Here is a 14346-nt window from a genome sequence, read left to right on the forward strand (position 1 = left end):
ATGTTGTGCAATGGCATACTTTTCTTTTCATTCTGCTTACTCGAGAAATATTGATTGAGACATAGCCTCAATTCTCTTCCTTGTCGGCATTGTCACCCTGCAGTGCAGGCTCCATGGATTGGGGTGTGTGGCAAAGTGGTAAGTGTTACGTGCAGTGCAGTAATCCAACAAGAAACGATGGACAAACAAAGTACGGGTGAAAAGGTTTCTGTTTATTTTAATCCAGGGGTCTGATGACCAAACAGAGACAAACAATGATGGCTGGCAATGCACAACGATGTGTATCGCACAGTAAATTATGATAGGTTGCAGTCCCGTTTACAATAAACAATTATCCCACAAGAACAATAATCCCAATGCAAATACCCAAACACAAACACGGTCACATCTCCCAGTGAGTACTGTAGTGCTGGTCATGAATTTACAATGTTATTTTAGTGAACAGTCAGTGCGTTGTTGTCCGGGTTTTGTGCTGGTCATGGGCGACAGCTCCGGATCGTGTTTAGCCGTTTAGTCTAATACTACACAAGACAAACAAGACGATATAGACAGACTGACAAAAAACAAACAAAACACTCACGTTCTCTTTAAACACAGAAATACCGGTCCTTTCGGTTCAGTTTCAAAACCACAACAAAGGAACCCACTGGTAGCTTTAAAGTCGCCTGCAGAAAGAAATAGCTATTTGGCTTTGTTTCACATCATTTTTCGAGATACGGGCAGATGTTTTGAACACATTTTGTCACTCAAGCAAAATCCAGGAAGATTTCCACCTCAGTAGCCCTATGAATACTTCTGCACAGATAGGCAGTTAGGCTTTCTATAGAATACTTACAACATACATATCAGAATGGTATTATTTCGGTGCTGGGGGCCTCAAAATTGAAAAATGTTAAATTGTCACATTTCTGAGTGATTTTTTAAGAAATTAAAGTGCTTGCTCCTTCTAAAGTAGTACAGATATTGCTTTCAAATTGCTTAAGTGTGTTCATAATGTAATTGGTGTTCTTTATGCAGCTGTCACCTACTTTACTGTCTGATTTAATGACCCCACAAAATAGCTTCAGAATGAAAATGTCAAAGATAGTCACATCTTTGAAGGCCTGAAACACCTTGTGGAACACAAGCTACCAAACTTATAGATGAGGGTTTGAAGGACTTGTGGTAAAAACATTGACTTGGTAATCTGTCTGCAAGATTCTTTTTCCAATGGTATATGAAAAGGTATTTAACCCTTTGAGGTCCTATGTCGGACCTGGACATTGCAATTTTCCCTTTCCGGTCCAATCATCAAAAACATGTAAAAAAAAGGTCTCTAGTCGTTTTTTTCTCCAGAAAAAGCTGAGAAAACCATTCAATGGCCGAGTGAGACCAATAGGAGCCAAGAGAAGCCGAAAAAGGGGCGTATCTCATGAATACAGATAGCCCCGGCATCACATAGATAACACAGACATAAACAAACAAGATAGCTGCTTCTGCATCCAGCGCTCAAAGAATATCACAGACATTTGCAAAGCTTTTTTTTAGATTCTTTAGTAATAAAATAATGACTTGGATCACATTATTGAGGAGTTTGGTGATAAAACGAGTGATCAGGAGATGATTTATCGATATGCACTACTATGTAGAGGTATGTGAAAAATACAGTGAACGAGGGGTGGGGCGGGGCTGGAGATACAGTACTGAGTGTCCTGTTGATATGCAGTGCCTTTTAAACCTGTTTTACTGTGAAGAAAATACTTTTAAACAGCACGTCTAAAATAAACTGCGCACGTGAAAATAAATTGGACCTGACACGTCTGAGACGCGCTGAATAAATGGACCGCTAAGGTTTAATGCAATTTTTGGATGTCTAAATTACAGGTTTCTGCAACACATATATTTGTTGCAGGGCAGAACAGGAATGAGTTTTACGACATGTTTTTGAGTGAGTCTCGTGATGGCTTTTACTAAAAAATATGGCGCCACTACCAGTTTAATCTTATTTAGCGCTGTAATCTCTATGCTGTAAAGTCTCATGTTTAAGTTTTAATAATTAATTTGAAGAACCAGATCAGTAATACAGACAGGTTTTATGCTTGTCTTTCACTTTTTTATTTTATGCCAACATCAATTTTTGAGATCTTTGTGCACTTATTTACTACAAATATTATTTTTTTTTGCATGGGGTTAATTTATAAACTCCTCTTGCTGTTTTGCAGGGTAATCGGTACTGGTGAGCATTGTCGCTGGGAACCATGGACACTTGTAGCATTGGGGCACACTGTGGCCAAGAAGAAGACTGCCATAAAACAACATACACAAAGAATACTGGAATCCTAAAACTTTTGGAACTTCCACTTGAAAAACGCCAGTTACTACTCAGAAGAAGCAACTTCAAGAATCAAGACTCTACTACAACTGTGTGTTATCATCATGAGAAACTTTTTCTTGGAAAGTACTCCTTCCTGCAAAAGGCCTGTTGTGATCCTTTCCGTCTTCATGCAGATTCCTCTAGGAAAAAGTCCCTGCGGGCCATTAATCTTCAAACAGCAGACCAAATCAGCAGCATCACTGGAAGCAATGTCCATCCAGGACAGAAGCTCTGTCCAATGTGTAGAATGCACAGCCAAGCTCACTCTGAACCATCAGAGGAGTCTGATGAAGACAACATGGATTATCTTATCCTAGTTGCAGGGCCTTCTAGAGAAGATGCCACGGCCATCAGTAGTCTTGCAGAACAAGCAGTAGGCAATATGAGTACCAGCTTAACAGAGGCAGGATTCTCTCCTGTGAAAGTGATAAAGGCGAGTCGGAGAGACGAGGTAGGTGACGGAAAGAGAAAAGCAGCAGAAGCCAAAGAAGCTGCAGTTTCACATTTATCAACAGGTTTACAAATCCCACCAGCCATTTTTGATAATTCAGGCATGGACAGGCAAGGTCTGATAGATGCCCTTAAGAACAAGATGATCCAAACAGATTCCAAGCAGAATCTGTTTACATGGTGAAGAAGGCAAGATCTCTCAGAAAGATCCAGTGCTAACCAAGAATGGGAAGGACCTCCCGCATGTGTCAGACAGCACGTCCCCTGCTTTTAGGCTCTCCCTGTCAGCAGGGAGAGCCATTGATCAAGAGGGCCACTGCAGTTTTGCAGGTGCTGTGGTCTACAGAAGGCGAGGCATGGCAGTCAATCTTTGATGACGAACCTGCCCCCCCCCCCCCCCAGTGCATTTTCTCTTTGAGATCCAGTCACCCTGGGATCACCCGGGTACAGCTCCGGCTGTTTCCCGGTCTATGGACACCCTATATATAGGGTGCATGATGAAGAGAAGCTGGGCATGGCCCAGTTTCCGCCAGCGGAGGCTTCTGTTGCTGCATTGTTACAGGTGCCTAATTCAGCACTCCTGTCCCAGGATGCTATCTGCCCCAACAACAGTGTCGGGTCTCGGAGGTGATCCTTAAGCGTGCCTATTCAGACAGTCAGACAGTGCATTCGACGCACTGCTGAGCAACTTTAGCAGCATTTTGGTAGCTGACCAGTCACATTTGCTGCGGTCCCTCTCCGACAACCACTGAGAATCACTACTACAGCTGGATGCACTGCGTCTGTTTAATAAAAACCTGCTCTGTCTGTCTAAACTGAATGGGCAGACGGTGGGTAGAAACCTGGCTGTGTTGGCAGCCGTACGTAGGCAACTTTGACTTTCCCAGGCTTTCGTGCCTGATGGGGACAAAGCGAAGCTGTCGGTTGCCCCTGTTACACCAGGGTATACCTTTGGTCCTGCGGTGGATGAGTTGCTGCAACGCTCTCACCACAAGCACCTGCTGCCAGAGGTGGTATTCAGAACCAGCTTGCAGCTGTTCACCACGGAGGCTATATTAAGTTCTGCCTCAGGCCAAACTACAAGGTGAGCAGCAAACCCTAAGGGTATACTGCCCTCTGGTGGATGATGGAGATGGTTCAGTCTGGAATTAAATACATTGGTATTTTTCAAGATTTAACCACTTCAACACCATGACGTATGCACATACGTCGAATGAAAACTTACAGTACCATGCCATATCTGCGTATGTCAAGTTTCCCATTCTATTCTATGATCAGTTTCTCAGTCTAGTGTTAAAGTTTAATTCTCTAATGCAGTGCTAGTATTAATTCTCTAAGGCAGTGCTAGTACTGTGGAATGTGCAATGAAAGTCGGAGGAGGGTCAGGTGACATTTGTATCCAATTGCGTGTCATGTAGCGATTCCAATCTAGCTGTGGGCATTTAGAAGACTGAGATATACTGCGGGAAACCATTCAACTTTTACAAGTTTTATTATTAGTTTAACTTGTTTAGTTGTAGTTTATATAGTTTTTAGCGAAAGCTAAACATGGCAACGTACGTGGTCTTTCTATAATGAGCAACGGGAGTGAAGTTGGTTCGGAGGATTTCGATACCAGCGACAGTGATGCTGACTTATCACTCAGCGATGATGATGAAGAGGATGTGGAGCCAAGAACAGTACAAACTGTACAAACAGAAGAGCATGCAGCTACTTTACAGGTAAGCCAGCTGCAAACGGGAAGCTGTTTGGTTTGAAATGGCAGTGCTGTGACGAAATACTATCAAAACACAGCACTGGATACAGGGAATAAGGCAGCCAGATCCATCACAATGCCTGTGCAAAGTAGCTGCGTACACGCATTTATGACTATCCCTCCAACACGAGGGAAGCAGAGACCGTAAAAAAAGGTACAGGGTCTGCTACGAAAATGAAAACAAAAGAAAAGACAAAAGAAAAATGTGCAGTAGTTGCGAAGGCAACCCCGGGTTCTGTTGTATTGAACATTTCAATAAATGGCACAGAGCAAGTTGATAGTGACACATGTTTTGATTTAGTTTGATTTTTATTTGATAATTACTGTTTACTGATTATTATTAGCAGCATTTTTGTTTTCATTGTTCAAAACAAAACAAAACAAAAAGTGTTTTCATCTCTATATTGAATATGGATATGTAGTACACAGGAGCATAAAGGGTTAATGAAAAACACAGTTTAGGTTATTTATTTGTATTTTATTCATCATATGTTAACATTATATAGCAATTAGAGGTTTGACATCATCATTATTATTATTATTTTCAAAATCTGGTACCTGGGAAGGGGTTTCATTTTTACATCTGGAGTTGTGGTTAAGTTAACACGAGAACCTCCGGGTTTATGCTACTACCTAGAACCGCCAGCAGTAGTCATTTTGACGGGTACATTTTAAACAGCTTTGATATGAAAATGAAACACAAACTATCAGATACAACTTAAAAGTTTTATTTATGAACATCATATCTAACATTTGCATAGCAGAAACACTCTATTTAAATGAAAAAATAAACATAAAAGGCTTTATTTTTTAAATGAGCGCATATAATGCATGACGTAAAAAAATTAAAAACTATAATAAAATAAACATTTCAAAAGAAAATATTGTGTAAACTGTAAACTTGTTATATGTAGGCCTACATACACAACTGTAAAATCGAAATAATTATTTATAAAAAAAAATAACATAAAAAAGAAAATAACTCAGTTCCCGTTGTGTAACGGGAATGCGCATTCAGGGAAACATACTTCAAAATAGTATTCGCACAATCCACACAGATGTAACGCTTATCAACGTGTGTGCATTTACCACATACTGCTCTTTCACACTGGGCACAGATATTTAGTTACCTGGCATTGTTTTCTGTTGCGCACTGTATCCAGGTTGAGCTGCGTTTCCCTGCCACTTTGCAGTTTTCTGATCGAAATGTTTCTGCCAAAGCTCCGTGGCTAGCATCATAAGAGATCTCTCCTACTGATATTTTCATTAAAAGCCTTACTGTATCATTCAGAAGATGAGGTAATATTTAATAATTAATTAAAATGATAAATATTGGACGTTTATGATTTAATTTGGTACTGCATTGTGTGAAATCACATCAGAAGAATAGAACTTCACGGACCAAAAAAACTGCTGCTGGAGACAACAAGGACAGGACTTCTTGAATAAAAAATCTTAATTCAAACGACGAATAAACAATGTAAGCTCTAAAACGTTATCACATGATAAATCACCTCTTAATGAAGAAAAAGCCGTTTCAGTGAAACTGTTTCCTGGAAATCAGATTAAGATAAATGTTTTTAACATTGCTTACTAAAGAAAACTTTGTTGTTACAAAATCTAAAAGTCTGCTAAAATACACAAAGAAGTAAACAAAAGAATACTGAAGTTACTTAAAACCAAACTACTTTAGAAATCTGCTCGAGCCGGCGCTGAATTGCGGGAACAAACAACATTGTAACACAATGTGGAGGAAAAGGAAACCGTTTTGTGTGTGGCTTCGTTGCATTGTGGGTCACTGAGTCCTGAAGAAGAAGCCACATTGATTTTTTTTCAAATACGTTGACTAACTAGTGTGGAGAATACTAAATCTCAGATCTCAAGTTTTAAAACCAAGCGCTTTTAACCAAGCTCAGAAAGCCATATAATTCTTCATTTCAAGACTGTTCCCGCTTTCTTCACATTTAAGTACTGGTAACTAAACAACTTATGAATTTCCACGGTGCATAAATAGATTGTATGATTAATTCTGTTTAAATTGTGTATGATGTAATTATTAACCTATTTTGAATTATGTCATGATAAAATATATGAATACATTACTAAATGTTAAAATATATTCAGAATCCTAATTGCAACTCAATATATAGTTATTTTTTCTTAGACATACTTTATTATACATTGAAAACAAATTATCACAATCTAATAGAATCTTTTTCTTATTTTTGTAACTTTTAAAATAAAAGTATTTTAACTTTCAACAAAATTTATCCGTTTTGTTTTTGCATGTCAAATAAGCACTGACATACGATAACATTGAATTGAACCAAAGCTGAATACTGTCTAAAACATAGTCATATGTCACGTGAATCATATTTTATAGCCAGAATTATATGATTGCTGTAGAATACATGTTCATATGTTCAGTGTAACCTTTGATTCCACTTAAATATGAATGTAGTTTTAATGGTGATATCGAAGAATATTATGAAAAAAAACATACATAATTTATATAAAAATATTGGCTTGACATAAATACAGGCGTGTCTATAGATGGTATTCAAATGATGTGTACTTGTCTTAAGATAGTGTAATGATTTATGCTGACAATTACTTTATCATACATTTTACTGCACACTATCTGAGCCGGAGGTTCAACAGCAGCTGCATTCAAACAGGCCAGGCGACTGGTTCACCACGATGGACCGCAAAGATGCCTATTTCCACATCCCCATGAAACCAGCACACATGAGGTACCTGCAGTTCACCTTTCAGGGAACAGCGTACGAGTTCCGGGTCTTGCTGTTTGGCCACTCTCTAGTTCCCTGTGCATTTTCGAAGTGCATGGAAGCTACCCTGGCCCCATTGAGACTCAAAGACATCAGAGTTCTGAATTATTTGGACGACTAGCTCTTGTGCCCAGTCTCCAGCTCAGGAAGACGCTCACACAGTCACCTTACATCAGTTGGGTCTTACGGTGAATCATGCGAAGAGCCAGCTCATGCCTTCTCAGACAGCATGCTATCTGGGAGTGTGCTTGGACTCCAGGTCCATGCTGTCCACTCTGTTGAATGGAAGAGTGCAGAAAATAGCCACCTGTTTAGAGCTTTTTCAGCTCAACAAAGCATTCACTGTAGTGACATTCCAAAAAATTCTGGGCTTGATGGCATCAGCTTCACAGACCCTAACTTTGGGTCTCTTGCACATGCGCACTCTGCTGGCATGGTTCAACAGCACCAACCATTGGCAGTGTCTCATCACTCTCTAAAGGCACTCTCTTGGTGTACTCAGCCTGCCCATCTACACCTCGGCGTAATATTGGGCAGTGTCACCAGAAGGGAGGTCATCTCCATGGACGCATCCAGCCTGGGCTGCGGCACTGTGTGGAATGGCAGGGGGGTCCAGGGGGTGTGGAACCCTCCTTGGCGGGGTCTCCACATCAATATTTGGCAGTTTACTTGCAGAAATATTTGTAGGAGGTTTGAGGAAGACATGTGCTTGTCCGTACAGACACACAACAGTGGTGGCATACATCAACCACCAGGACGGCCTCAGATCTCCCAGCTTTTGCTCTGGGTGCTCCGCTGTGTCTGGAGAAAATCAGCCAGGACCGGGCCAAGGAACTTTTAGTAGCCCTTTATTGGCCCAGGAGACTGGTGTTCAGCTGATACATCTCCTGAGAGGCCAGCTGTGGACACTGCCCAAGCGCCGCAACCTGCTCAGGCAGACGTAGGGGAGTTTATGGCATCCCAATTCATCAAGCCTGCAGCTCTGGCTCTGGTCCCTGAACGTCTGCCTTTGAGCCGTCTGGGTCTTTCCAATAGGATTATTGACACCCTGCAAAATGCCAGAGCAGCGTCCACGCGTTCCTAGTACTGGTAGAAGTGGGACGTCTTTCAGACGTGGTGCCTGCCTCGGGGGTTCGGCCCCATGGCCTGTCCCATGGCAATTATACTGCAATTTGTGCAGTACCTGTTTGACGAGGGGAAATCCCTATTTCAGTTTGCCATGTCAAAATGGACAGACTCCCCAGCTTTGGCTGCCTATGAAGGATATTGTTCCTCGCTGGAGGCTTAACGTGGTGCTTGAAGCACTTATGAAGCCTCCATTTGAGCCCTTGCATTCAGCTATGCTGAAATATGTATTGCTAAAGCAGCTTTCTTGCTTGCAATCACTTCTGCAAAGCAGGTGAGTGAGATGCAGGCAATCTCAATTGCAAAAGCCTGATTAATTTTTGCAGAAGCAACCAAACCTGCTTTTTTTGCCCAAAATTATCTCAGCATTTCATGTCAACCGGTCTGTGGAATTGGAGGCTTTCCATCCACCTCCTTTCCAGTCAGACAGAGAGCAGCAGCTCCATACAGTACGTTCTGTCTTGTGTGGGCACTAGTGTATTATATTGATAGGACGAAAAATTGGAGGTAGTCCGAACAGTTTGTCTGCTATAGGGCTAATTCCCAAGGTCAAGCCCTGTCTAAACAGAGGCTGTCCAAATAGCCAACTTGCCCCCTCCAAAGAAGCTCACTGCCCATTCCACCAGGGGCATGGCAACTTTGTGGGCTTTATTCCAGGGTACATCTGCCAAGGACATTTGCAATGCAGCGGTGTGGGTTACTCCCCATACCTTTACTAGGTTCTACAGACTGAATGTCGTGAATCCTCAAAACCCTGGCTATGGAACTAGTGTTAAGGGCTGCTTCCGAGTCAACCTTACAACACAGACAGAGAGGTGAGTTCTCCCTCAATTTTTGTACTTCAAAGGGAACCATTAACATTCAAGGTTGCTGCATCCATGATTGAAGCAGGCTTGAAGGAAAAATGACGCTGAGTTGTGTGTGTGTGCAGTCCTTTTATACTCTCGGGGGCGGGCATGACTGCGTCACAGAGGCTCGGCTGAGCAGCTGTGATATATTTAATCAGGTTTAGGTCTTTAGGTAAATACCCATTTGGTAATGATTTCATTTCTGTTTCAAGGAACCAGGGTTATGACAAAAACCTAACTTTTTCCTCAATGTGCACACTACATGTTGTTTGCAAGGAATACAAGCCTGTCGACCTGCTCTGCATCCAAGGCGTCAGGCTTTGTGTTCACATTGAATACTTACAAAGCACTTTCAAAATGGATTTGCTGTTTGTCCGGATGGGACCAGCAAGTCAGATGATAGTTAACACTTGAGCAGGAAAAAAGAACACGCCCACTTCTTGCCTTTGGCAGAAATACGAGTTTGGTGCGATTTCATTGATAAACTAAATAATGAACTATGAGCGTTACAAAAAAATAATTGTTCAACTGATTATCCAGTATTTATCTCAATGTATGTAATGACGAATCAATTTTCGATTTAATTGTACCAGCCCTAATTATACACACACAGCAGTCCGTCACATATCCAACTGTGGTAGGACCAGAGTAAGGGTGGATATGTAAAAAGTCAGATGAATGAATCCTGTTTTAAATGCCATTATACACAGCTGTAACAATTAATATGTTCATACAATTATTGATTTGAGATTCAGCTTTTATTGGGAGCTCCCCTAAATCCCTTGTTTAGAAAGATACAGGGTATTAAAGCTTGTGACAGAGTAGCCATCTGCCGTGTGGGTGAGTGCATTCGCTGCTGAGTGACAGGCAGGTGATCGAGATGGAGGTTGAAGTTGATACGCCCCCCGCAGGTGAACTGGATTTGTTTACATATCAACACACAGCTCATGTGACACTACCATCAATGGCAGCGCATGGAGCACATACAACCCAGTGTACGAAAACTTAGGTAGGATCTACAATATCTAAACTAATCTTCTCTGTTCAATAATAAACTAACATTGCTGAAGAGGCTGATCATGATGGATAAACGGTTAGGGCGGATATGTGACCTGTGGATATGTGACGGATTACTGTATATATATATATATATATATATATATATATATATATATATATATATATATATTATTTATTTCTTAGCAGACGCCCTTATCCAGGGCGACTTACAATTGTTACAAGATATCACATTATACATTATTTCACATTATACAGATATGACATTATTTTACATACAATTCCCCATTTATACAGTTGGGTTTTTACTGGAGCAATCTAGGTAAAGTACCTTGCTCAAGGGTACAACAGCAGTGTCCCCCACTGGGGATTGAACCCACAACCCTCGGGTCAAGAGTCCAGAGCCCTAACCACTACTCCACACTGCTGCCCTAAATATATATATATATTGTAGAAAGAGCGGCGTCGCCTTTAAGAAATGGCGACGCCATTTGAAAAACTATACAACCCAGGAACCTAAGCTTTAATAAGGAAGGCGGGGTTTCTGGGTATAAAGGGAAGTGGAGCGGTACAGCAGGGGGTGATCGTAGGGAGCACCGCCGGTGTGTACTGCTGAACAGGGCTCAGAGAATTGAAAGTGCATTAAAGTGAACGTTTGGTTTCGTTTTGAGTAAAGCTGTATTTTGTTTTACTGTGGGCGTTTATCCTCTTTGTGAGGTAGTCTTTTGTTTTGTTAAAGTTTAATTTATTTTTATGAAATACCGGACAAGAGACGCTGGCTACCGGTGACGAATTTAAAACAATTCCGCAGTTTCCGTGACGGTTGGGACCGTCACAACTGCCGTTTGTATATGGGTGTATGTTTGTCTCGGGACTCAGAGGGAAGCGCGCATGAAGACGCAGCACAATTAGCGAACTGTAATAATAAGAACGGAGGCAACGGTCTGGAGTTTTGGGACGTGGCTTTTATTGTACAGACAGGAACTGCAGTTTCCACAGGCGGTGTAAACAAACAAGGATATTGTGTTTGAACTCTGGGATACCCCCGTGTTCCTGTGAAGCACTGGGACATTGGTTGCAGGGGTTCACCCCCACAACCAGGATACAATTCCATTTGCATTCTTGTGGATTATTACCAGTCTTGCAGCGATACTCCAGCTGTGGGTGTCCACGTTGTTCTTACCTATCACCTGTGTTCAAGGATACTCCAACAGGGGGAGGAGAATCTCTCTGTTCTTGTCTGTGTTTCAGCCAGTTCCAGCAGAGGGAGTCTGCGTTACCCTGACCTGTTACAGAGGCATTCCAACAGAGGGTGTCTTTGTGTTCCTACCTGCGTTACGACAAGGCTCCAGCAGAGGGAGTCTGCGTTGTCCTGACCTGTGTTACAGAGACATTCCGGCAGAGGGCGTTCCTTCTTCTTACCTGTGTGGCCGAGAGACTCCAGCAGAGGGCACCGGGTCCATACTTACCTGTGTAGCAGGAATACTCCACAGGGAAAGGACTTGCAAAGGCCTCGGCCTGCTGGACTCGGTACTTCTGAATCAGTTAGTGAGGGACGAAGAAGTGAGCTAGTTAGTGACCCGTACAGGGCTTTACTCAACGCAGAGAAAGTGATAATTTGTGTAAATATTGTAAATAAAGAATTACTTACCTGAACATTCCTTGTGTCTGTGCCAGTCGGTGGAAGCAAAAGGAGAGTCACACACGGGAGTACTCTCCTGGTTTGTTACAATATATATATATATATATATATATATATATATATATATATATGGTGAAATTATGTAAACTTTTGGTATTTTAAGCTTATCACGAGAAATTCTGTGTCCCTTCAATAGTAAAGCCACCCCTGCTATTAAGGCAAGATTTTGTCAGCCCCTTGAATGACCTTATTAACACCATATTTAAATAAATAAATCAATCACTAAATAAATAAATAATTGGAATGTTTTTTTTTTCAGCAGCTACTAAACAGCATCCTGTGTGATGTCATGGACAGTGTGAAGATGGAATCTATCCCAGTTAAAGAGGAGTTCCCTGAAATTGAACCCATTAGAGTGGAGTTCTCTGGGCTGGTTTTCCTCCCTATTAAACAGGTGCTCTATGAGATGGAATGTGAAAGCAGTCAGCCAGAGGTCTTGGAGATTAAAGCTGAGCACAATGAATTGGAGATCCCACAGACCGAAGAACACCTTCCTGTTAAACAAGAAGAGGTGCTGGAAACTGTCCGTATTAAACAGGATCCTCCTGAAGTAGAGTTTGACCACATGGAACCAGGGAAGGAAGAATCCGAGGACTTCAAACCAAACATCCCTGAGCTGGAGCCTGTACTCCTGCGGGAGTGTAGTGTGGTGCTGGAGAGAATATGCATGAGAGAGCAAGGAGTTGGAGAGGAAGGCTCTCCCAACAGCATGCAAGGAGATGGAAAGGAAGACAGACGGTCATGTTCAGAATACAGTCTAGCAGGTGAGTGACTCCCAGTAGCTGTGACATTTGTCATTCTAGATTGTGTGATATCCACAGTGTGGTTGAGAGGGAGGGAGCATATACAGCAGGTAAGATTACTAGACATTTGTTTTTCCTGTACCGGGGAAAAAACTTTGAAGTCAGATTTTGATCCCAGGGATCAGTTTCACCAACATCAGTCTTTACTGACTTTGCTTTGGTATTAAGTTTACGTTGGCTTTTCTAAACTGCAAGCCTCCACCGCTGAAATGCTTTAATCCACTCCAGTACCAAGTCACATGCCCCAAAACTTCAAGCAGTCCCTCTACTTTCTTTCCTGTTCATATTTTCCAGGTTCCAGTCCAGCAGCTAAAGTGAGGCCGGGCGATGGAGAATATCCTGACTGTGGGAAAGATTTCACTCAGTTAGGGCATTTTAAAAAACACCAGCAAAACACCAGCAAACCATATCACTGCTCTGACTGTGGGAAGAGTTTCAGTCAGTCACACAGCCTTGTTTCACACAAGCGAATTCACACAGGAGAAAAACTATATCACTGCTCTGACTGTGGGAAGAGTTTCAATGACTCAGGACACCTGAAAAGACACCAGAGAATTCACACAGGAGAGAAACCGTATCACTGCACTTACTGTGGTAAGAGTTTCAGAGACTCGGGAAACCTGAAAAAACACCAGCGAATTCACACAGGAGAGAAACCATATTCCTGCTCTGAATGTGGAAAGAGTTTCAATCACTCGGGAAACCTGAAAAAACACCAGCGAATTCACACAGGAGAGAATCCGTATTCCTGCTCTGAATGTGGGAGAAGGTTCAGTCACTCGGGAAACCTGAAAAAACACCAGCAAATTCACAGAGGAGAGAAACCGTATTCCTGCTCTGAATGTGGGAGAAGGTTCAGTCACTCGGGAAACCTGAAAAAACACCAGCGAATTCACAGAGGAGAGAAACCTTAAAGAGCATATTAATGGGACTTTTCACTCATTCAGGAAAAGCATTAACCTTGTATTGAGTCCCTGTGTAACCTAATCGGGACACTGATAATCGGTATTTCTACTTAAATGGGACAGAATTCTGGGGGTGGTTCTTCCCAATGCTATTTGTTTAATTGGGACGTCACTTTGTTATTTGGGATACAGTATTTTGAAATGACCAGAGATTGCAAGACAGGTTTCTCCTTCCCCACCTGTGACTCCACCATCTCCTCCCGTATCTCTACCTGTCTGTCTGCTATTTCCTCCTGGATGCACTCGCATCACCTCAAACTCAACCTCTCTAAATCTGACCTCCTTTTCTTTCCCTCCTCCTCCCCCTCCTCTGATCTCTCTATCTCTGTTCCTCTGGAATCTACCACACTCTTCCTCCGCTAAGAACCTCGGAGTCACCCTGGACCCCTGCCTCTCTTATTCCCAGCACATCTCCACTCTGGCACGCACTTGCCGATTCTTCCTGAGCAACATCCGAAGAATCCGACCCTTCCTCACCAACTATGCTACCCAGCTCCTGGTCCAGGCCCTGGTACTCTCCCGCCTAGACTACTGCAAC

General features: G+C 42.2%; 1 protein-coding gene across 5 annotated transcripts in view; it reads left to right on the forward strand.

The window, feature by feature from the left end:
- Nucleotides 1-13962, forward strand: part of LOC131721996 (zinc finger protein 79-like) — a 29134-nt gene extending 15172 nt beyond the window's left edge. For 3 of the 5 annotated variants that reach the window (XM_059015482.1, XM_059015483.1, XM_059015484.1), the window contains 3 exons: nt 2202-2804; nt 12300-12804; nt 13138-13962. In XM_059015482.1, the coding sequence (XP_058871465.1) occupies nt 2238-2804; nt 12300-12804; nt 13138-13757 (1692 nt within the window). In that variant the 5' untranslated portion in view covers nt 2202-2237 and the 3' untranslated portion in view covers nt 13758-13962. Of the gene's footprint in view, nt 1-2201; nt 12060-12299; nt 12805-13137 lie in introns of all 5 variants that reach the window. The other 2 variants (XM_059015486.1, XM_059015485.1) reach the window with 2 other exon arrangements.
- The last annotated feature ends 384 nt before the right edge of the window (nt 13963-14346 follow it).

The sequence above is a fragment of the Acipenser ruthenus genome, chromosome 50 (assembly GCF_902713425.1).
Source record: "Acipenser ruthenus chromosome 50, fAciRut3.2 maternal haplotype, whole genome shotgun sequence".
In the NCBI taxonomy this organism is placed as follows: Eukaryota; Metazoa; Chordata; class Actinopteri; order Acipenseriformes; family Acipenseridae; genus Acipenser; species Acipenser ruthenus.